At 40.4% G+C, this 24,951-nt stretch overlaps 1 protein-coding gene and 1 long non-coding RNA gene across 6 annotated transcripts in view; one reads left to right on the top strand and one right to left on the bottom strand.

Moving 5' to 3' along the window:
* The first annotated feature begins 6 nt into the window (after positions 1 to 6).
* LOC108448420 lies at positions 7 to 14,817 on the top strand. Of its 3 annotated transcripts, none has more exons than XR_001864296.1 (4): positions 7 to 1,488; positions 3,654 to 3,807; positions 14,057 to 14,133; positions 14,630 to 14,817. It is a non-coding gene; the product is annotated as an uncharacterized LOC108448420 (long non-coding RNA). The 3 variants fall into 3 exon arrangements; XR_001864297.1 differs by having other exon boundaries at positions 8,065 to 14,133; XR_001864298.1 differs by lacking the exon at positions 14,057 to 14,133.
* The window catches only part of PAG1 (phosphoprotein membrane anchor with glycosphingolipid microdomains 1), an 87,237-nt gene continuing 76,474 nt past the window's right edge, over positions 14,189 to 24,951 (bottom strand). For 2 of the 3 annotated variants that reach the window (XM_017741192.1, XM_008639030.2), the window contains one exon: positions 23,267 to 23,617. In XM_017741192.1, the coding sequence (XP_017596681.1) occupies positions 23,267 to 23,617 (351 nt within the window). Of the gene's footprint in view, positions 23,618 to 24,951 lie in introns of all 3 variants that reach the window. The other variant, XM_017741191.1, reaches the window with a different exon arrangement.

The following is a 24,951-nucleotide window of genomic DNA, read 5'->3' as shown; positions in this document are numbered from 1 at the left end:
GTCCCGGCTGCGAACACCCCCCCGCCAGCAGCCGCCTCCCGTCTGCCTCCGTCCGTGGGCCCGTGCGGTTCGGGCTCTGCAATGATCGGTGCCACAGCCGGTTATAAATAAACACCGTAAAGCCCCCGCTGCTTACACGTCGGAGGGTTGTGTAAGACTTTCGGCTTCCTTAAAAAAGTGTCCAAATAAAGGCACTGTAATCTTGCTTTGTGAGGGGGAAAAAAAAGTTTAGAAACTTTTATACAAGAGCTCAGAAATCGGCAAATGTGTAAAGTGACCCAAAGTTGGGTCTGTCACATCTCATGATTGTTGAGCTAAAATTGATGACCAGGCACCACGTGAGGTGAACGCGGTGGGAACAACTTGTACTCGAGCAGTTACCTGCTTACGGGCACAATACAAGTGCAAGCGTGTACTACTAAACACGTAGTGGGATTTGGGTACAATACACATAATGTAAAATGCAGTCAAGGTCGCAACTAATAGCTGTGGCAAGTTCAATTCAACTGCAGGAACCCCCTTGGGAAACAGGAAAAGGTCTTAAGTTCCATGTACTAAATCTCACTCATTTCTCTTCCGGGAGATTAGGGGTTTGGTTTTGGTTTCAGAGGGAAGATGCAGTAAAACAAAAACTGAATTTTGAAGTGGTGGTGTTTTAAGCATTCTTTTGTGATTATCTTTTCAACTGTAATGTTTTGGCTCGAATTTCTAAGTCTTTTAAATTAATTTTTATTGTTTCTAAATGGTTGGGCTTTGTTTAGAAACACTTCAGCTGCTCTCTTCTGCTGGCTGCCTTTGGTAGAGGCATGTTGTATTTGAATCTATGATTTATGTAAGCAAAAAGAAAATCTTGCACGTACTAACTTGTTACTAAATGCAAAGGGTTCTTTTCAAGTTTTTATAGAACAAATTTATTTGTGTGTAATTTTTTTTTTTTCAATTTGAATGAACTGTCAAGCCAGGCTTGATTGTGGGAGGAGTGGAGCAGCAGGGAAGAGCAGAGCAGAGGGAGAAGACAGCACAAGTCTTCCTGGAGGCTTTTTGTCCTACTGGTATTAAAGACATTTGGCCAAAAAGGTGCTAAAGCAATGCACAAGTTTGATGTAGATGGCAAGATAAAAGTGTTTCACTTGAGCTACAGCCTAATGAAGCATCTACTGCCTTGTCTGAGTCAGTGATTTGGATCATGTTACTTGGATAAACACAGTCTCGAAGTGGAAAACAAAGGCAGAATGAAGCAGCTCAGGGAAGCACAACAGAAGAAGAGTGGAAGGGCAGGGGGATCAAGTAGTAAGAATGGGAGGCTAGCCCCAAGGCAGTGAATAATAGCAGAGATGTTGATGAAACCAAGAATTTTATTTCTAATACTTATTTCCTCACAATGTTTCCTTGAACACAACTCTTCTTCATGGACCGCTTAATGGTACAGAGGAGAAGAGGACTAGACGCTCTTGTGAAAGAGGCTTGGGATGATTACTCATGACACAGGTAAGTGTACTGAAGATACCTGATACAGCTGTTGTTAAAAGTTTGGATTGTTTTCCTTTTGTGTCTCTATTTCATGGTCACATTGCTCTTTGTGCTGCTCAGTTCAGCTGTCTGCAAAACCCAAATTTAGGAGACTTGGCACCTAGATTACCATTTTCCTCAAGTTCCTACAGAATAACAACATTGATTTTAAAGGAGAATGAAACTCTTCTGCCACAAAGCATTAGGTGAACAGCCTGCTACATGAATTATTATTTTGAGTGTTTAAATTTTAATAACTAAAGTGTAGCATAATTTTTTCAAAAAGGAGGTTAGTTAACTGACACCACCTAACCTTGCTAGTTATCTACAAGTAGATTACAGAGAATGATACTCCTTTGCACATGCATTTTGCAAATGTTCTCCTGGTTGTACCCTTTATTTTGCAAATTTCAGACATTGAGATGAAGGGTCTATAATTTCCTAGCTTGCCTTTCTCTTGGAACACTGGTGCTGCACTGGCACGCATCCACTTTGCTGTGACTTCATTTGAATACAGCAAATTCTTTATTATGATGAACAAAGGGTTGCTCTCTGGTCTGCTTTGAATCTCAGTCTGCTCATGGAGATTAGTGGGTTTTGAGCAATGCCAAGTCACTAAATATCTCCGCTTCACTGATCTCAAAGACATTTGTGACAAGGGATTTAGTAGTCATTTTCATGCATGTTCTTGCCTTTGAATGGATAATACCTTAGTAGTTCTGCTTCCCATTGCTATTTGATTCTCCATTTCATTCAAAAGGGTTTAAATTCAAAACTTCTCTTTACTCATATGTTGTTGCTTTGAGATACATAAACACGTTTGTTTGTGGTTTTAATCCTTGAATACAACTCCCCTTCACCTCTTTGCTTTTATTTGCAATTTGTGGTGTATTGTCATTCATGTTAGTAAGAAATACCTTGTGGCTAAACAATGCCTCACATTGATGTTTATAATATTGCTTCTACCAGTGCATTGAACAAAACCATGTATAATAAAGCAGGATCCTGAAATGACAGATTTTAAATTTTCTCGAAGACTGGTGGTCAGCCTTTTTTTCTTTCCTGAAAATTTCTTAAGATAAAGAGTATTACTTTATCTTGATGTATGAGACAGAAAGTGATAAACCCTTAAAAAACACTGGCTTAAATTTTCCAGAAGCGGACAGATTCCAAAAGCCTTGTGTGGCTGCCAGGTCAAGCTGTAGACTGCGCTTTTAGTTGTTCCAGGAGAACAGCAGTTAATCTCCAACGCTGAGTATGATTTCAGAAAATGGATGAACACAGTGAATTCCTTATTAAACTAAAGAAATTTACTAAGCCAATTTCCTTACAAGAGTAAAAGCAAAAGTGTTCAGAGTTCAGTTTACAGAAAATTCAGATCCACCAACACAGAAATAGGTAAGAGAAGTATTAAGGAAGGCTGAAAACACCCCAAATAGACCTTGGTGGTAGTTTCTCTACAATGAAGTTGCTCCTACTTCAGGATTTGGCTGTTGTACTCGCAATCCATGCACAGCAAAGGATATAATTTATTAATAGTATTTCAGAAACTTTTTCTATGTCAATCTTTGAAGATTTGTCCTACTCAGTATCTTTACCTGCATTCTAAAGGCCTGTACTGTTCTCTGAAGTATAAATTTCTACTGATGAATCCAGTGGATCAGCCAGGGCCTTTGCTTTTGTACATAACACACTCTGACATCAGCAACACAAAAACAAAGTGGGTGGCATCAAAACCTTTCAAGAAAGCTGTGTCAGTGCTGTGCTACACTCACAGCAATAAGCCACAAAGAATGTGTTTAGGTGGAGCAGCCTGCCTGAAAGAATTGCTGTCACTTCTCGTGCTCCAAGTGCTGGATCAGCCTGAGGTGTGAGCCACTGATCACTTCCACCTGCTGTTCATGATGTTGGTCAGGAAAGATACCTGGCTTCAAGCTATTAGATCTAGGGCAAGGTTTCACCAAAGGCAGTGTCTGAACTGCCACCCAGCAATGCGAGGTCACCCTGCATCATTACTTGTCCAGGGATGTAGTAAATCTTGCTTGGTGGGATTTGTATCATTGTAAAGTATTAAAAAAAAGGCTCTTGTTTTTGTACTCAAATAGACATTTCGCTGCAGTGTGACCCTGGTCTTTGCTTCTCAGGTAGCCACCTCCAGCTCTTCTTACCAGACCCAGGGTTTCCACATACCTGTTTCCAGCTGTGCTTCACAGGGATCCCATGGCCTTTACAGATTTACATAGCTTCCAGCACCAATGGAGTTAAAACATCTTCCAGCTGTCAGCATTTCCACCCCAGGTAAAAAACGCAGACCTCTAATCCCGGAGTTCTAATCACGTTCCAACCATCTTGATTCCAGTGTTCTGATCTGGCCTGAAGATGCCAGCAATGGCAAGAGATAGTACTATTTTGCTGTGTTTCTTTTTGCATGTTTTGCAAGTTTTGCATGTAGACATGTACCAACAGGTGCTGGGCCTGTAGAAATTTTCCCATTGATCAAACTTGAATTCCGTTCAGTTACAGTGAGGGAAGCAGCTTCCAATGCATGCCCAGAACATTTGCTTGATAATGAAGAAATTTGAAACTTGTCCTTGAAATTTGGTAGTACTAGATGAAGCCAGAAGGATTGTTACTGAATCTGCCCAAAATTCCCACTGCTGAAAAGAGCAAGATGATTGAATAAAAGGCAAGATTTTCCAGTTTGCCTGTCAGCAATTATGAGGAACAGGAGATAACGAAGAAGAAACTAATGGCAATAATTTCCAACCAGAGTGAAAAAAAACCCAAAACAGTGCATGGTTCATCACAGGGCTAATACTCTATAATGATTAATGATTCTGTAATCAGAGCCCACATAGAGAGAAACAGGCTCCAAATTAAATGGTGTATTTCACAAATGGTTTGGAATTGTAATGCAATGATCAAGAATTTGCAGAGAAAGACTTTATGCCCCTTTATAACAAGCTGCAGTGCTTCTAACAGAAATAATTAGGGTTCTGACAATGTATTTGTTTGAATGAAGGATTGAGTTTGACAATAAAAAATAGCCTGTAATCTGCATGTCACATGCGGCTTTCTGCTGACACAGATCGTCATGGTCTAGTGCACCAGCGTTCACAGCAAATTAGTCTCAGTTTTACTGTATTCCTCAACCACACCAAGTGGTACCTAGAGAAATAAACTTGTTTTACCATGTCACTGCTAAGTGGATAGCTCTTACAACTGAAAAATCACAGAATGATTCAGTGATAGACTTAAAATAAATGTCTCACTATGGTTTAACTTTCTTTTTTAGACTTAGTAGTAAGGAAAAAGGAGGAGGAGAAGGAGGAGAAATCCATTTCTGTTTTGCTTTTGAAGTCCCCAGTTTGGCAGGCCACTGGCTTCCTCAAGCAATTCACTGCAATTCCTTCCTGGAAAGCTTCATCCTCTCTAAAGCAAAGCACCACTCTTAGCTTTCCACAGAAGAGGAAAGGTTAGTTCTGGTTGCGAAACTGGACTAACGTGAGCAAACACGGACTGAAAAGTCCATGTCAATTGGAGCTAAACAAAACAACTCTTCTTTTGGTCAAACTCATCTATATCCAGCACATGGGCAGATCAGCCATGCATCACACACAATGCCTGTGACACCTCCAGGAAACACAGGGTCTGTTGCAGCCTTTCAGAAAATTTGAGTTATCCATGAAGTTTTGGATGTATCTTGCCTGGGTTCCACACAGCTTATGTACATGTTCTGTTTGGGAAATCCCATGGGCAGCAGCCCTGATTCTTTCTAATGTTAGGTGTCACAGTGCAGCTGAGCTCTTTCTTCAGGCAGTCTAAGATGCTCTACAAGTGCCACTTCTCAGAGGTCCTGAACACAGTTTTTCAGCAGCTCGTCAGAAAACTGGACAGTGTTATTAACCATCTCTTAAGCAACTGATAAATAGAAAGGGATCCTACATTCTGTGATGGCTTGTGTTATCATACAGTCAATCAAAACACCATTTCTGAGTTACTTAACCATTTTTGGGGCCAGCCTAATTGTTTCAGATCTAGGGAAAGGTAATTCCAGCAATTACTATTTTTGGGCATTCAGAAACTGTTTGCAGAGAAGTCTGAGTCTGTGCTCAGGTTGGGGCAGTCCTTACCAGTGGCATCCATACTAGTGAGAAATTTAGAAGCTTTGTTAATAGCTTCTTTTTTCTCTCTGTTTTAATAATGATTTGTAACAAATTTTCTAGCTGTTAAATATGTGACAGAGTTCTTGTCCACTTGTGGTGGTGCATTTCAGTCAGATTTTTCACTAGTGCTGGGAAGGTGTATGTTAGCATGTGGAGGAGATGAGACACCCATTCACAAGAGCTGTGTTTCTTGGCTAACTTTTACACCAGTCTGGTTATGACAAGAAATGAAAATGTGTCTGTGCAGTAGCTATCAGTGAGGCTTTCAGTGGCTGTCCCCAGGCTTGCAGGAATGAGCATGTGACAACTGTGAAAAGGGGCACAGCAAAGGGTGACACAAGCTCCTGTCTATTGGCTTCTGATTTTGATCATGAAGCTAGTAGGGAGAATTTGCAATATAACTGTATGGTTCAGTGCTTCAAGGATTTTCTTTCAATATTATTTTGTGCAAGTTTTTTTCTTGAGTCTCCTTTGTGTTATGCATATACACTTGCATGCACATGCCAGATTGTCTGCTCTGTGTGTGATGGATTACATGGCTGGGGGGATGCTGGGCTGTAGCCACCTACCAAGCCATCTTTGAGGGTGAGGGAACTGACAATAAGAGCACTCCCCATTGCTTCACTTTTTGCTTGTTTCTCCACAGTGGCCACATCACAGTGAGATGTTGTATTGCTTAATCCACTCCAACAAAAGTTCAATAAGAGTCAAAAAACTCTTGTTTTTGTCCTGTGACCATATGGCCCTCCCAGGTGCGCATCAAGTATGGGAGACAGACCTTTTGTGGCAAACACGAAGATGTAATGGTACAAAGTGCTTCTATCCCCTGTTAGCTCCCAGATGGCCCCAGCCACCCCTGGCTGCCCCACAAAAACAGTTTCCAGCTACTGCAACCAAAAAAGTCTCCTTCCAATGCTAAAATCAGTGGTCTCAGGCATCTTGGTAGCAACAATGGCTGTGACTGCAGTGAGCTCAGCAGACCCAAAGTGAAATCTGGGCAGCCACCATGGCCTACCCTAAAGTCACAGAAATTAGAGAAATATTTTCAGTTCCAAATTTGCACAAATGAAACAATCCTTTAAAATTTAATCCAAGGAAGTACCTACTGTGCTTTTGACTTGTCCTGAGTGTTTAATGCTCTCATGACAGTTTTAGGACTAGAGACAAATTTGAGGGGTGTTGAGCCAACACTTTTCACACATATTCCATTTATTTACATTGCAGCTTGTTTTGTACGTTGCCTACAAAATTATGCTTCATAGAAGAAAAGCCTGGCAACACGAGGGAAATTGTTGTAAACAACCAGAGTGAACACTCCAGTTTGTGTACAATAGACATGCTAGAACTCAAAATAGCACCAGAGGAAAAAAAAAACCAACCTCCCATAACAAACAGTAAGAACATTGTTTGTTTTTAAGAAACACTGAGCTTTGTTTTCAGTTTCTAGATTAAGCCTAATTGCCAAAAATGCCTTTGTTACTGCCTAAACCAAACTCAAGTTGGGAAGCATAGTCAATAATTATTTCAATTAAGAAGGTACTGTCAAAAACCTAAGGGTGGGAATACTAGAAGTGAACAGTTGTTCAAAATTAAGAGCCTCATCTTCTCCCTATCCTTTGCCTCTATTTTTTTCCTCAGGTATAGAAATTGCAGCTTTAATGAGCAGCAGTAGAAACTGAGTTTCTGAGAAAACTAAGTTCAAAATTGAGAGCTTTTTGGCATCAGTCTCCCTCCCCCTCTTTTTGAGATCCTTAACACATGCCAAAGTTTTCCTCTTAACGCTTGCCAGGGCTATTGAAGGCTGAAGTCACTGTTTTGAACTTAAAACCTCCCGGAACTCTGAGACATCTGCATGGAGGGTGCTTGCTGCCCTGCATATCTGCCAGAACCCAAGACTGAAATGTTAATAGCTTTGCAATCTTAGAAATGAACATTATTCTGACTGCATTCTGTCTTCCATCGTTTTTCTTCCCCTTTTGGCTCTTCCACCCCATCAGGCACAAACAATAGAGTTTCATGTACCCTGCAGTACCCACCTTCTTCCCATTAGGAACACAACACTTGGCAATCTTCCTGGATGGCCAGGCTGGTCCAAAATTGTCTCTGGGACACATGCCTTCTTTTGTGGTCACTGGAGTGAGGGGTATGTCCCTTGCAGAACAAATATTACTCAGTAAAAGAGCACGAACGGAAGCTGTTCACTAGTGGCTGTTCCTACAAGTGGATGCATGTTGTATAAACAGTAGGTATGCTAAAGCTGTCCAAGCCCATGGATTCTGGGGATTGCCTCTCTTCTCATCCTTTTGCTACTGAATCTGTTCATCAGGGACAGAAATGAGTTAGGGAATTAGGCAACTCAATGGCAAGTTTTTTATTTCTGCCCCAACAGGGAGTGCAATTCATGAATTAAACAGCCCCAAGAAACGCTATGAGGGGGCCCCAAAACCTACATACAAGGATGAGAAGAGCATTTGAAGATCTGGACCCCGTGGAGAACACTGATGGATTCAGAGCCAATTATGCCAAGGGCTTCCAGCTGTCTAGGAAAAAGAGAACATTTTTTCTGTATTGTGAGGAAAGGCAAACATGTAACAGCACTTATTTGATAGGCCTTTGGTGTCAAATCCTCAAGCTGGGTGTAGTAACATGGCAGATGTTGGCAAAGTCTGTCTGGTGGAAATTCCTGTAATATTTTCATCTGCCTTAAATTATCTCTCTCTCTGTGAAGAATAAGTAGCAAGAACCCCTTGTGATGTGATAGCACTCTCATTCTGTTTTTGTTGCAAATGTACTTTACAGAGGAACAAATGAATTAGCTTCATCATGAAATTAACTACACTTCAGATGGCACTTTTTGGCTCTCAGTGCTGCAACTTTCTTCTTCCTGCAGTATGAAAATTGCATGTGCATCACTGGAGACAAGTCCCTCGATGCAGTTTCTGTTGTTACTGCTGCAATACCAGAGGGAAATCTGGAGTTCAGTGTTACCCATGAGAGATGTCCTGGTCTGACAAGATCTTAATCTTAAATGAGTTCAAGCACTCCTCTGAATCAATTCTGAATGTGGCCTAAAGTGTACACAGCACTTTACATTTCCCACCATACTATAATGGAGATGACACATGCTTTAAAGTGTTGGATTTATGCAGATTTGCCAAGAGGGCAATGGTGCACAAATAGAGATGTTTTTAACTGAAAGGACCTGTGCTCCCCATATGGATGCAGTCGTGGTTGCTTAGTCTCTGAAGGGAGTTCATATTGCACTTCTCCAGAAGAGAATATGTGCTCAGTATTTCTTCAGGATAATTTTTTCATGCTACAAGTAGTAGTTGTCATCTCACCCAACACACAGGTTTCAGGACACAAGCTGTCAGAACATTCTGTAATGGTTTGTGTCTGTGAAAGATGACTGCTGGGAAGTACCTGCCTATCCTGCATTGGGTGGGCAAACCCTTAATACTGTCCTCTGTGTTCCTCAGTGACTACCTCAAGCAGTTTGTTCTTAGTACATTGCCTGTTGGAGACTCCTTTGAAGTCACCTAACTCCATTAGTGGTGCAGGGGACCCAAACACTCAGCTCTTACTTTGTGGTAACCATCTAGAAGCCATAATAGCCTCACGAGTATCCTCCATACATGTTAAAGTGTTTTGGGCTTTTTTTTTTTTTGAATGCAAACAGAAAGTTGCTCAGCTTGGGTCCAAAAAGGAATAATTTGTATTTGGAAGGGGTTTTCTTAGATTAACCTAAAATTAGTTAATGTATTAAGAACATGCCTGTACAGCCACCCCAGGCACCAATATAGTGATTTTGGTTTTTATTTTGTCATATATGTGGCTGAAAGGTGCAGGATAACCCCTAGGCCATGTTCTCTTCATGAAGGGGTTCCTCTTGCTGTAGCACTTCATGGTGGTGCCTCCAGCTCACACATTTCCAGTGGGAGAGTTCTCTCTCCCAAACTCTCGTTCTGTGAACCACACAACTGACCATAAACAACCTGAAATCTTTCTGTCTTGAGTTTCTGGCCAATTTTCACTATATGCCATTGCTCGGACAATTCCAAGTGGAAAAGTGCATAAGAAGAGCTTTGAAAAGGGGAGTTACATGATCTCAAACCAGCGATTCTCTGTCTTCTCCTCTCCGCTTGACAGCCATGCAAACACATAGCTAAAGAAATACACCCACCTATTTATCTCCCTTATGTGGGGTAATTACCTAGGGTGTGGCCAAACCACAGCGCTGGTGCAGAGACACACGAGCTTTGTCTGCACGGGTTTGCTTGGTTCTGTGCAGGCTCATTAGCTGAGGCTTGGAGCCGGACCTGCAGCGCCAAGGCTGGAGCTGTGCTGAGGCAGCTTAGGGGATGTTACCCTATATGTCAGAGCTGACTGTATATTCTGGTAACATGGGCTGCAGAAGCAGGCTGTGCCTGGGCTCGGAGGCTTGCCAGACACCACGTGTATTGGAGAGCACTGTAGGTGAACCCAGGAGGACCCTACTGGGAATTTGGGAGCCATGAAAAAAAGTAATCTCACTGTTCAGAGTTTCACAAAAAACATATTACAATGAACTACAGAGAATGGACTTGACTCCCACTCATCTCTTTGCACTCTTCTGCCCAATTATAAAGGACAGGATCCTTGTCGTCTTATCTTTCCACTTACCAGTCTTTACAGTGTCACCTACAGATGCGTCACAGACAAGTGGCAATCAGCATCTTTCAATCATGTACCAAACCTTCAAGTGTTATCTAAGCTGCAAAAGCTGGACGGAAAGAAACCTCAGATTTACAAACATCTTCACATACTTCATACAGTTCTGTGCTATTTTTTATGCTCACAACTACTGAGACAGTTTCTGTGGCCAAAAAACCCCACACCTGACCAAGCAATTAAAGTCATTGCAAGTAAGGTCACAATACTACTTTTCCACAAAAATCCTCTTATTTGGTGAATGAGGTGGCTGGATGGGATCTGCTTGAAAGAGTCCAAAGGGATAAGGCTTTGGTGGGATTCAAGAAAGCTGATTGATATTCAATCTTCACCTCCTCCAAGGTCAACAGGGTCCATCTTAAGGCGCAGGAAGTCAGGCAAAAATGCTGGGAGACCTGCATGGATGAACAAGGAGCACCTGGCAAAATGAAAACACAAAAATGAAGCATATAGAAGGTGAAAGCAGGGACAGGAGACCTGTGAAGGATCTAGAGACACTGTCCAAGCAGGCAAGACGCAGGAAAGCCAAAGACCAACCAGAATTAAATCTGGTGAGGGGTGTCAAAGCAACAAGAAGGCTTTCTGTAATTGTATCAGTCACAAAACAAGAACTAGGGAAAATGTGAGCTTGCTGCTGTTGAAAGTGGCAGAGGCCCTGGTGACACAGGACATAGAAAAGGCTGAGGTACTGAATGGCTTCTTCACCTCAGTCTCTACCAGGAAAACCTGCCTTCAGCAATCCAAGGACCTGGAGACAGAGGGAAAGCTTGAAGCAAGGAACATGTATCTGTGGTGGAAGAGGATCAGAATACTTAAGCAAACTGGACATGGACCCCAGTGGGATGCACCCAAAAATGCTGAGGGAACTGGCTCATGTCATCGCATTTTGATTATCTTTGAATGATCATGATGACTTGGAGGGGTGCGTGAAAACTGGGGAAAAGCTAATGTCACTCCTATCTTCCAAAATAACCTGAAGGAGTACCCAAGGAACTAATGTGTTTCAAAGACAAGCTACTGATAACTCTCTTCTCCAGCCTGTGACAGCCTCAACCCTCTAACCCAGGAACAGCACAATGCTGGTTCTGCTGCTGGCTTGCAAGATTCATTATATTACTTGGAGCAGCAGCTGTTTGATTCCTTCAGAACCCGTCCAGACTTCATTTTGCCCAGATCCTTTTTTTCCTTTGTACTTTGCTGCTGAAAATAAGCTGCAGGTGAGAAAGTGGAAAGACCTCTGAATGCTAGCTTGAGTGCAACCTTCAAGTATTTGCTGGACAAGGTTTGGCTCTCTGCTGGTTGACATGCAAAATAGGTGCAGCCTTAGAAAGTTCAGGTTCATGCTTATTTGTTTGTTTTTACAGGCTCCCATAATTTTCCAGAAGAATTAAGGAAAGAAAAACCAGTGACTTTTAGGATAATCTTTTGTAGCTCAGCCAACCCCTTAACAGAATTTTGTGACAGAAAGGAAAAACAGAATGCTAGCCTTTGAGTTTTGTCCTTGCCAGAATCAAGGATTAACTACATAAATGTGGAGCATGTATGTGGTTTTTCAAAAGAGGTGACACAAACCTTTTGCATAATGGAAATAGTTCATCAGTCCAAATTAGAGATTGCTACCAGATCTTCTTATTTTTATTTCATCATGTGGCAAACTGAAATCCTTAATAATAGTAATGATCCTCGTTATTATTATCTGATATTATCCTAATAATCCTTAATTACAGTAACTGATGATGGGATTTACATGCCATTTCAGTCACATCTGTAAATACGCAGATCTTGACTTCTTTGGTCAATAAGCTCTTTAGCAGGAGCTGTTTCAGAAGAATCTATTGTAGCTGTAATATGCTTTCTAGCACCACGACACACACAGGATCCCTGTTTTCTGCCTGAACTGACAGTTTTCTGTTCTTGCGTATCAGTCCTTCCACAAAGGCTGCACAGAAATTCCAGTTGTGTGAGTTATATGAAAGGTCAATCTCATTTATGTAATAGCCAACTGAGAAGAAGTAGAGCTAAAGTATCTTGCCAGCGACAGTGCTAGGAAGATCATGTCACTGTGGTTTTGGGCTTTTGAAACAAATCTGTCAGACTCATTTTCTACAAAGCAATGTCAAGCCACTCTTTAGCTCCAATGCTTTCTAGTTCAATATAATGCTATGCTCCATGGACACAGGATGAACTGTGAGCCTTTGAGTGAATATGTACCCAATTAAAATGAATTATCAGCCACACTTCACAGGACTAATTCTGTTTTAAACACCAGGTGTCACTGCAGGATACTCCTGATTCCACACCGAGCTCCCATTAGGTTAAAGCTTTACGTTTAAGTGATGTCAAAGCTCATGGAGAACAAAGATGCTTGTACTTTGTTCCCAAGTGTGTGCATGCAGCTAAACGATTAGCCAGAATCTGGGCAAATTATTCAATATTTCAGCCACCACTTTATAGTTCTGTGTGGTTGGCCTCAAAGCTGAAACTAACCATAGTAATAGAGTGATTTTATGGCTGATAGCAACTGTTCAGAATGAAGAATCAAAAAAATTATAAAAATCTGTGAAACAGTTCTCTTGATAATAATGCTGCATACATTTTTTTCAGAAGAGCAGCCCGTATTGGATAATATTCAGCAGTTACTTAATAAAAAATTTGTATCAAATTGCATATTTTGCAGCTTCTTGGCCCATGAGCAAATGTTCAGTAAAAAGCAATCTTCTTTTACACTTGTCAGATCCTGAATGATTTTGCACACGAAATATTCCTTATTTTTACAAAATCTCTATTTGTCCTATAATCTTGTATCTTCTGAGTATTAAAATATACTTACCTAGATTAAACATAAAAGAGGCATCACTTCGACAGTGAACAGATACTACTTGTCTGTCTCTGTCTGATTTCCTCAGCCTCCCAGCTTGGCATAACTAATCCCTGTCTGCACTGTGAATTTTCCAGGAACCTGTTCATCAGTAACTACTTAGTATTAAATGGGTAAAACTGCTCTTTTCCTATCTGTAATTAAAGATAATGAGGAGGAAAGTGCAAGTCATGGAGAATGCAAGCCCCAAAAGGTTAGGTACTATTTTAGCCTCATGCTCTAGTGTACAAAGAAGCCTTGTTCCAGTGACATGCTTAAAAAATGACATTTCTTTGTGTTAGACTTACATGCAGAATCTGTGTTACATATTCAGCAGTGGTCCTAAGTCACCTGCCTCCTGAAAGGCTTCAGGGTGCTCTTAAAGTACTTCTACACAAATGAGAGTCTTGCTATTGGCAGAGCAGTGCAGGAAATGGATGGGGAACATTACCTAGAGAGCATCTCTAACAAAGGAAAAGGAATCAAATGCCATGGCAATTTCAGAGGATAATCTATAGGGCTGGTAATTGCAACTTTAAAAATGCTGAAAGCTGCACAACTTTCAAAGGCTCAAACCCAGTATTCTTACCTGCATTACAGAGCGTAGTGCCACTATATTCATGGGAGTCCCTGCTTTAGTCAGAGACAATTTAAAATTGGTGCTGTTGTGTGCATGCTTGAATCTTGACAGGATTGTGCCTTTGGGAGGAGGACTAAGGTGCTATATATCACAAAGAAGTCTTAGTAGTTCTTGTCAGATGATGAAATCAGCACAAAATGCCCAGAACAAACAAAATTCTATAAAATTATGCAGGTTTTAACATCTGCAGGATGAAGTGACTGCAAGGACTGAATAATATATTTGTGAAGAAAACAACAGAAGAGGCACAGGTAAAAATAACCAACCAACCAACCAACCAACCAACCACTAAAACAAAAGACAAACCTTATTTAATGTGGTTTATTCTGTCTGGCTATTGAATTTATATATAGATTTCAATCCAATTAATTTTTCCAGGATTTTTGAATTAAATTAATTTCATTGCAATGTAACATGTTTCCCATTAAACATCATTTATTTACATGGATTTCCAATAAATTCAGAAATTATTTGCAAATATAATAACCAGAGAAAACGGCAGAACCTCTTTTAAATGCTTTCAGAGAATACAGTACAGAATCTTATGATTTTTTTTTTGCATATAAACAAGTAAATATTAGGATACTACTGTACATAAATAAAACCTGTATTTTTTATTATTGACCTATGTCCTTACTTTTATATAACTGCTTCATATGTTTATGTAGCATTTTTAACCCAAAAAATATTTACATAAACTTGTCTACATTTACAGTAAATAACCATAATTGCCTACTGTGCTTTCAGCAGCCAAAAGCTGAATTGGCTATAGAAACATCTGATGAAGATTCTTGGAACAAAGGTATGACTAAATGACATCAACTTGTGTATACTATTACAAAATGTTGAGAGGAATTGAATAGCATTTGTTAATTTACAAAATACAATTTAGTGTTGGATCTGAACTGCTCTAACAGTAGGATAAGCCCTGCAATTACAGTTAAACTACAATTTATGGAATGTACATTCTGCAAAACTACAGTAATTCAGTGTTTGCAGTGGTGTTGATAAAAGCGTATCGATTTCAAACAGGTAGCAAGCCAAATAACCCTTCATGTAGCAAACAAACCTTAGCTAATGCCATCTCCAAAGTCTGCATACATTGACTTCAGGTGTATAGGGCACAGTCACTGAATCACTGAGCTGCTCTCACTGCCTACAGGTCTGAACTGAGTGTATTTAACTGTATCCACTCTAAGATAGCTGGGACAGTTCTAAGCCTCTCTTTTCACAGCTCATACTGGTTTGAGGATGTTTTGCAGTTCTGTGTCAGTGATCAGAGACTCAAATTGTTGTCCAGAAAACACTTTTTGTTGCTAGAACACTGTGTAAGAGAACTTTGCTTGGAGATATTCCAGTAATACATATTTTTTCCATTATAAAACAATGGATAAAATAAACAAAAGTGTCTGTATTTACAAATTATTATCCACTATGTTCTTAGTATGCAGTGTTCCATATGTAAAGCAATTTTATGCTGAAGCTCATATAGCACCCAATTTTAAGTGACTGTTACTGAGGCATGATTTTAATAATTAGCTATTAGACATAATTATCCATATAACTATTTTTTGTTGTTCTTTGTTGATACGACTTTTTTGTTATTCTTTATTCTTTGTTGATATGACTTTGTTGGAAGTCATATCAATTCACTAATATAAAAGAAAGAAAATACACTTCACTGAAAATACAAACAAAAGTACCTATCACTAAACCAAACTTCTAAACTCTTAGGGCCCAATCCTGCAGCCTTGGCTCATGCAAAGAATGCTATTTAAATAAAATAATCCAGTTAGAGTTGGGTTTTTTTGTTTGTTTGGGATTTGCTAAAAACCCAATCAACCCCCATCATGCAAGTCCAGATCTACATATGGTACTTATTTTAGTGCATTTACATTTGTCCATGCTGGGTTTGTAATTGAACAAAAACATGTATTTAGGATTTATTTATTCATTTCAGTTCTGTTGATATAGAGACTTGATAAAAGATAATCCAGCTGCATCATGGTTGGGTGGAGATGACTTGCCCTCGCCTCTCTATGTATAGGGAATACTGAGAAGAATAAACATCTCCCGTGAGACTCTCAGCAACTTGTTTACTGTAACCTTTTCTACTTTAAAAATCTTTTGTAACAGGTCGTCTGTGAGATGGGGGAAGTGCAAATGAAACTTAGCTGTTGTTCCTTTACCTCTTTCTTCCTAGCTGCTGCAGTGGGCTGTACCTGTCTTGCCTTGACAGTGAATGCTCTTTTGTGGGTCTGAAGGTGGGCTCTTAGCACACCTTCATCTAGAAAGACCAGTCAGACTGAGGAGAAGCAGCTCACATCCCCTTCCTTAAGTTAAAGGGGTTGGGACTGTAAAGCAAAGGGCCATTCCTAAGTAGTCATCGCCACAGAGATGAGATAGATGAGATGAGATGAGATGAGATGAGATGAGATGAGATGAGATGAGATGAGATGAGATAGGCCCTGCTGGAAATCATGTAGAAAGTCAGGAGCCACCACAGTGGCTCATTCAAAGACCTGTCTGCTGGTAGGATGTTCTGAGGAGACTGGTTATGTGACCTTTCTCAGTCTCAGATGTAAAGAGCAAATTCCAGTATCCTCAGACACGTGAGAAGGAAGGTTCTTGTGCTCTTAGGTGTTTTTTCAACAATACATTTAAACATTGTGACAATTCACATCATATATGTGTCTTTGAATGTCATGTGAGTGCTTGCAAGCTACAGAATTTCTTGCCTTGAAAGTGAAGACCTCCACAGATGCTCTCCATCAGGAGATTGTGATTGCCCCAAAACATCTGACTGAACTCCAGGCTCCTAAATCTCACAGGCACATTTAAAAGGTCCCATTCAGAGGTGTTATGTGATGCAGTTTCTGTGCCCTCTGTACAATTGTCATATTTCACTAAGGACAAAAGAGATACTCAGATGCTGACAGCTGAACATAGTGGGGAAGAGCAGTTTCATAAATAAGAGGGTAGTCCACATCCAACCTATGCTGAAAGTTAAACTATGAGTTAAAATTGTTCTTTTTGTAGACATTAGGAATTGAAAACATCAGCACTGTCTCTTTTTTTTTTTTAGCAATAGGATTTGTAAGGTTTAAGCCCCCCTCCCCAATATAACAAGATTTAAAGGACAAGAGTTGGTTATATTGTCTTGTAGTGAACAGGAGGCATTCTGAAATCTCAAATGAAGCATTTTGAAGTCAAGCGATACTTACATACTTTATAAATAATCTAAGCCGGTTGTTGCATTATCATAAACTATAAGAAATAACATGGCTGCTTTCTAAGCAAAACAAAATTTCATTTTGTATTTTCTGTACAAACACATGCCAGTTAAGATTAGCCAATGAATTTGCAGAGACAAAGTCCTTGTCAGACTGTGCTATTATAACAATAAATGAACATCACAAATGAAAGCCAATATTTAGGAATGTGTATGGCAAGAGAGTACCACATACAGTAGTCAAGTGGCTGTGCAATAACAGTGAGCATGTTTACCTTTACAGAATCATCTGTATTTTTAGGCACTTTGCTATCATGTTTGTATGACTGTCCTTCTGGCCAGTTTAAAACAGAAGACCTCCAGAAACAAAACCTCGCAGCTTGAAAAAACAGAACTGTAAGATTTATATTATCCACAGACTGGGCACAGACCAATGGGTATGTAATGCAAAGATAATCTGTGCATTTGCTATGGAAATTGGGGTGCTGGAGCCAAAATATATCTACATTGTGTAGACACTTGCTGACCTTTGGATTATATGTAAATAAAGTTTTATCAATTAATCAGTGGGAACCTTGTATTACAAATAAGTTCTCATCTTTCTGCTGTTCAGGAGAAAAGAACAGTGTCTACTGTATGTGATATCCTAATGCACTCCTGGAAAATCACCACATAGGCAATTAATTTGTTTAATACTTCTTGTAAGCCTTGGATATTTCATGCTGACCCAACCAAGGGGTTTCTCTCTCCTTGAAGAAAGGGAACCCTGTATTTTTAGCTCTGTGATGTTCCATTGGCAGCATTTATCTTTAGCATAACCCTGAACACATGTTGCTTGCTAGCAAGGGATATATATTTTATATTTTTATATATTTTTTCTTTTCTGAGGCTGAGATTTGCTCTGGCAATGTCTTCAGCCACAACCATCCCAGAAGAGATGCTACAAATCAACTTCAGCACCAGGGTATGAAATCATATTAACAGTAATTATGTTCCCTGCTCCCAGGAAGAGACCTGCCCTTGAAAGTCTTCAGCACACCACCAAAGGAGCATCTGTCAGGCCAATCATCTTTCTGCATTCTTCTGTTTTGCAGCAGACTACCACACCAAATTACTCGTGAGGCACGTAAAAGCCTTATTCAGGCATACTCCAACCTCAGTAAATAAAAGTCATCTGAAATAACTGGTTGTTTGCCTGAAAGCAAAAGTCCCTCATTGGAGTGTGGTCCAAATTAAAATGTTTGTTGCAGAAGCAGATTTCTTACAGTCACATGGCAAACAAATGTAATGCACAATAGGAGACAGAATAGAAGTCCTTGAGCTGGGCTATGATGTTTCCAGTCCCGCAGCGCACAGATGAGAGTCGTGTCTCTAGCTGCTTCCAAGCCAAGCTGCCTGGCCTGAATGGCTGCTTTTAAACACCTGTGTCCCAGCCTAGGCAGGCCTGTCACACGTGGTGACTCCACTCTGGCTGCAGTGAGATGAACAAGAGACAGGGCAGCACTGTCAGCTTTTGTAGTCAAGAGTTGCACAGTTAACGCTAAGTTCTGGGAAGCAGACAGTACCAGAGAGAGCACTCTGTGTCACAGCTTTACACATCACTTTTCAGAAAGCACATGCAAACCATTTATCCAGCATCTTATAAAAGCACCATTGAAAGGTTGAACAGAGAGCACCGTGTATACGGAATTGTGTTCAAAACAGCAGACAGGAGCTGTTCAGGGAGCCATGGAGAAGCATGCAGCCCAGAAGCATCCCTGCAGGATGGATTCCTTGAAGGCACGATAGATGAAGGCTTGGAGAACAAGGCAGCTGGTCATCAGCCAGTTGAAACTATGGGGATGGCCCAGCTCTGGGCTACTCATGAATCCCCACACCTACTCATCCCTCACTCCATGGATCCTGCTACATGTAAGCAAGCCTGCAATTTATATTAATAGAAAGACTGAAGCAACTAATTGTTCACAGCTGGCATGAACACCACCTCCCTGAATGCTCACTATTGTAAAACTTAGGTTCTTCAAAAGAAGACTGATAATTCTTATTGCAAAGCTTAGTCATCGTAGCTACATAACTGGGCTTTTTAGTGGATGTTTGAATGACTATTGCTATTGTAGGGCTAACTGAGGTCCAGTACATTAAATGTGTCTCTATAAAGATGTTTCCAACTTGGGACAAGTAAACGTTGGGGTTGTCCCTTTGTACTTTTGAGTTAAACACTTACAGTATGGAAAAGAGTATGGAAGTACTAGCTACTTTGTAGAAAAGGCACTATAACTGATCTAACTGTGGTAATTAGGTACATGCCTGTGCTACAGGTATCTGCAAAGAAATTATTTCTCTGTGACTGAGAAAGTTACTCTACAGTCATGGTAGAAAAGGATGACTGGTTTACATATTGGATTAGCACTGGTTTAGGTATGTGGTAAGAACAACTCTCACAGGAGACACAAATTCATGAAATGTCTGAACTGCATTTCCTATTTTCTACCAGTTCCCAGAGAGAAATCAAAAAGACCTTTTCACTAGTTACATACACATTACAGCTTCCCTTGGCCTTACCGTGGCAATTTGATGTGAGATCTTATTATACAGTTGTGCCAAAAAAAGGAGGCAAAGAAATAGACTGTAAAGCTTCCCCAGAAAACATCACCAGGTAACAAATACTTCATTTTGGATGTTGACATTTTATTTAGGGATATGGTGAAAGAGTTAAAAAGAGCAGTAAAGAGACAAGTAGAAGAGACTCCCTTTTCTTTACAGTCAGATTAATCTCTTTGGGGATTACTGCTGGAAATATCTTTCCATCGAATATATTAATGAAGAGAAAGCATTGACAACAGCCATAAAGGAACAGATTTTACTTATTGGAAGAGGGAACTAAACCAGAAGCTCAATTCTTTGTCAAGAAATGTAAACATTCACTTAACAACCTTGGACTGAATTCTGAACCATTTTCCTTTAGCATTAGACTACATAATGGAGATTGCAGGGGAGTTATGGACTCCCCTGTACATCCTTATTCAGGAGGGTAATTCTCTTTTGCAGCTCTTAAGTCCAGTGTGTGTGGGTCTCAAGGGTGAGGGCATCCCAAAAGCAGAAGTCCAAAATGTGAACTGCTTCTCCATGAGACTAAGGTCTGATGGACCATTAAAAGGTTGTGACCAGCCTGAGAGACATTTAAACAGGAAGGATTGTGCCACTGCTACAGGACTGCAGACATGGTACCAGCTCCCAGTGCAAGGCTGTATGAGGCAGGTTAAAAACAGAAACCAAAGAAAAAAGAGAGGGGGAGGAAAATTCTTTCATGTTGGAAAGAGGGATGTCTGGGGGATCTCAACAGCAGCTGTCAGAACAGAGGAAAGAAAGGACAGAAGGACTTGTGTCCCTTCCTACAAACCAACATTCTTAATCTGGCTGTGAAAGACAACAGAATGACTGGACAGTCCTCCACCATCCTTTGACCTGCTGGTCTCAATGGAAGCACTTCTAGAGTGATGTTTGCTTTTCTTCTTTTGCACCTTAAAATTTTACAATCAAGAGTTCAGTGCTGTTCTTTGCTATCGCCTGACATATCTCTATCTTTGAATTGGTCTTGAAATTGAAACTAGTGAACATGGCAAACCTCATGTTCCTGCTGTTTCTCCAAAAGCAGTCGTCCATGTAAAGGGATAACTACTACATCTTGAGATGTATTTGGGAATTTCAGGAGCTGAGGTATGCCTGCCACTAAGCTGCAGGAGTCAGACTGAGGACTACATATATATATATATATATATATAAACTGGTACCCCTGAGCAAGGAACAGACAGCAAACACATAGTTAAAGACTAAAGAAATTCTCAAGACTTAGCACAACAGATCTTCTGAAACATGGTGCATCTTATCTTTGGCCTTAAACAGGGTGAAGTAGAAGGAGAGAACAGTCAAAGGTGAACTTAATGAATTCACATTCAAGGAAACAGGAACAAAAACTTTTATAAAGGGAAAAACTCCAGAAAGCAAAACCGAAGTCATCCTTAAAAAGCACTGAAGTGGAAGCAAAGGGTTTACTGGAGCTGTCAAAACATGGCAGCATGGTCAAGAACAGGATGGATGTAGATTGGTCTGAACTGCTTCTCCTCCAAGGAAGAGAGTCATAGACCAAGTGTGCTGCACTGTCGCACAAGGTCAGGATCCATGAAGTTTGAACCACCCTGTGGGCAGAGGCTGCCTGCACACTTGCACTGCTCCTCAGAGCTCTCCTAACAGGAGAGGCTGCTAAATCAGCACACTTCTTTCAGTTATGAAGCGATTTCTAATAAATGTGTGTAACCAGACCTGTGTTTGCTCCTTATAGTACCAAGTCATGTTGAGCCCTGACCAAGGATCCAAGAAGGGCTCAACCTGGTATATCAAAACCCAGCACCAAATGAGCTGAAAGTAAACCTGTTTTGTTTACTACAGAATAAGCCAACCTCAGTTTATGTACTGCTTATTTTGAATTAAAAATAAACTGCTCTTCAAGCACATGCCAGGTATTACATATGTGAATGTTGCCAGGCTTGGACTATAACTTGTACTTGTGTCCAAATTACAAGGGTATGCTTATATACATGGGGATATGTGCACATGCATGTCACACAATGCTGGTTCTCTACTGTTGGACTATTCTTGTACCATTGTACTATTTATTGTACTATTCTTGAAGAAAAAACGTACCAATCTAGTACTTGCTTATTTCATCCAAGCACTGTACTTTGTTTTTCACAGTAACAGAATAATTTGGCATTTTTGAAAAGCCAGTGGCTTTCAAACTGCTTGTCAGAGGCCCAAGAAGGTCTTGGTTGCCCTCCTGCTCCTTTTAGCAGAAGAACAAGGAGGACCAGTGGCTATGACTGACTAAATCCCACTATCTCTTTTTCCTCTTTTTTGCCCTTTGGCAGTGTTCTTTTACATAGACTCCATGATTTTAGCTTAAAAACAGCAAGGCATGTTCCATATCCCTGCTCAAGGAGACAGAAAAAGCCAACAAAACAACCCCAAAGCAATTTTCATTTATCTACTTTTGAAATAGGAAAAAAAAATTAAAAAGAAACCAAATAAGGGCCAAATAAAGAATGGGATTCCTCCTGTTACAAACCCCAGTAAGTTAATCTACAAAAACTTCAAAGATGAAAAATATGTTGTAAAAAATAAAAATACTATCCACTCAACACAGTACCTAATTTTTTCTATATAGGAAACTAGACAAACATACTAAAATATTTAAGTCTTTAAAAAGGGCAAAATTCTGCAAAAAAATTACTCCACACTACTAAGGTTAGACTACACATTATGCCAATGCATTCATTTGCACAACTTTTTTCAACATGACAGTGGTCTGGGGTGTGTATGTGTAGGTGTTTATGTCCATTTGAGGGAAACAGTGCAAGAATGCTAAGGGTGACCGTTGCCATTTTAAAGGGATATTTCACAAATAATCAAACAAAACCCCTACAAATACCAGTACACATCTCAAATACTGCAAGTCACATTCTACAGCCCTTGACATTAAAAAAAAAGAAAAAAGAAAAAGCCAGCACAATTAATTCAAGTACATTTGGAGTCGGTCCCTTGTGAACTACTGTTGTTTGCACTTTAGTTGCAGTGAATGTGGACAGAGCTCCCCAAAAGACACAGAAGTGAGTGCATCTTCCCCAGCCCTGCAAAGTCTGAGTTGAGGTACAATTATCTGTGGTTTGCTCAACATTGCGGATGCCAAAACTTGAATGAAAAATTATGCTTGAAAAACACTTTGAAAAAAATTACATAAAATAATCTCTTAAAATGAGAAGCTAGTTTTGTGTGAAGGCAGTCTTTTTGGTACATAATCCTATCAGAACGACAAGCATGGCACTCCTTCCCGAATTACGTTTGCCTTGGAGCTAATAATAATAAAGAAACCTTTATGTTGTCCTGGTCATCTTTCTGACCTGACGTACCCTTTCCCATGAGCGTTGATCCACCACCCAAAAAAGCCAGCAGGTATCACACCCTGGCTGAAATGTACATTGTTTCTTCACAACTCGTGTTCTAAATGTAGCTTTGTTCCTCAAAAGGAAAAGCACTTCCCTCTCCACGTCTCACTTGTCATTTGAAAGTAACAGTGGGGAAATCTGCTGCCGGAGTAGTTAAAGTCTGGTGAATTCCCTGTGGTGCTGCAAGTCCCCTATGCTCTCATAGTCATTCTCTCCTGAAAGAGCAGTGTGGTTTGTGTTAGGCACGGACAAGGTCCTGTCTTCCTCTTGGCTCACTGACTGGATAGCTTCATAGTCTGGCTCCAGCTCCCCGTTTGGTCTGTCCGCTGACTGAGGCACAGTGGTAGAATTTAGGGTGTTTTCAAAGTCCTTCACACTTGCATAGAGGCCACTGCAAATAGACGGGGACCTCTGAGATGCAATTTCTTGAATACAGGTATAAGGAGAATCCAGTGCCTTGATGGCTTGTCCCGGCTTACTCACCGACGAGTACATGGCTGAGATCTAGGAAAAGGAGATACCAGCTGAATATCCAAGCATGGCATAAAGCTTGTGCACCAGTCTTGTACTACAAGGATGTTGGTTACTTAAGAAAAGACGGGATCTTCTGATAAAAACATATCCTTTCTAAAACGGTATGTTTTTTTCCTTGAAAAAATATAGAAATTATTTCTTACAAATCCTTCCTTTTCTGGCATGCATTTATAAATCGATCTTCTTTCAAAAAAAGAATGTTTTATAAAGTAAGTTTATAAATGTAAAACTTCCTTGAATATAAATCCGTGACAAGAAAATTTAACCTGGGTGAAAGGGAATAGCTTTGTGAGCAGGAGCTCTTGTAAGTTTTGCTATGGTCCTGGAGTCAGTTTGGACTCAGGAGGGGGAGAGGCATCAAAGGGAGGATCAGGTTGAACTGCTGTAATGCAGGAGAAGGATGCTGTCTGATCCTTAGGGCTTTTAAAATTATTATTGTTACTATTTCTAATGGCAGTGGCTACTTTTCTGCTTTTAGAGACACTGCAATAGAAGACTAGTTAATGATTGTCTCTATAGGCAGGACTAAATAGGCACGAACACACGTGAAGACAACATTAAAAATCTGTAGATAAATTACTTACACCAGATAACAGCAAATAGTGCCAATACTGATACGCAAGGTCTTCTCTGTTGGCAAGAAGAGCTGCTTCTCAGGCACTGAGTATCTGAACTTTAGCCTGGAGACTGAAACCTCTCAGCTGTAAACACCAGAAAGGGAGCCAGCATTTCATTCCTAACTCTGAAAATCCCCTCTGGTGAGGTGATACACTTCAACAAGTGCATGAAAAGTGGCCCTTCATGAAAAGGTGAGGAGAAGCCCACATCCACACGTGTCCTTCTGCTCAGGGCTTACCTGGGCTGGTGCCAAGCACAGTTACCAGTCTTGATTCCCTCTCCCAGGCCAAATGGATACTAGCCCTTGCACAGGACAGATGGCTGAAATTCCCTGCACTGCTTCTCTGGTACTCAACATCACAATGCAACATAGCTCTTCTCTTACATTTAAAGTCTTTCCCAAGCATGCAAGGCCACTCTGGGTTTGTATCAATCCAACTGAAAGAGTGGATTGGCATGAAAATGTCCATTACCATTGGGCAACGCAGACTGATGCAGATGAACCAGAACACTTCTGATAATTATGGGATTTATTTTTTGTGTGTGTGTGTGTGTTGGGGGGGGGATTTGGCTGGTTGGTTTTGGGGTTTTTTTTGTTTGTTTTTTGTTTGGGTTGGGGTTTTTGGGGCTGGTTGGTTTTTGTTTATTTGTTCGTTTTAGAGGGACATCAACTTGGAAATGGCAAT

The sequence above is a fragment of the Corvus brachyrhynchos genome, unplaced genomic scaffold, assembly GCF_000691975.1.
Source record: "Corvus brachyrhynchos isolate BGI_N302 unplaced genomic scaffold, ASM69197v1 scaffold698, whole genome shotgun sequence".
Taxonomy (NCBI): domain Eukaryota; kingdom Metazoa; phylum Chordata; class Aves; order Passeriformes; family Corvidae; genus Corvus; species Corvus brachyrhynchos.
This window is presented reverse-complemented; position numbering and strand designations above follow the sequence as displayed.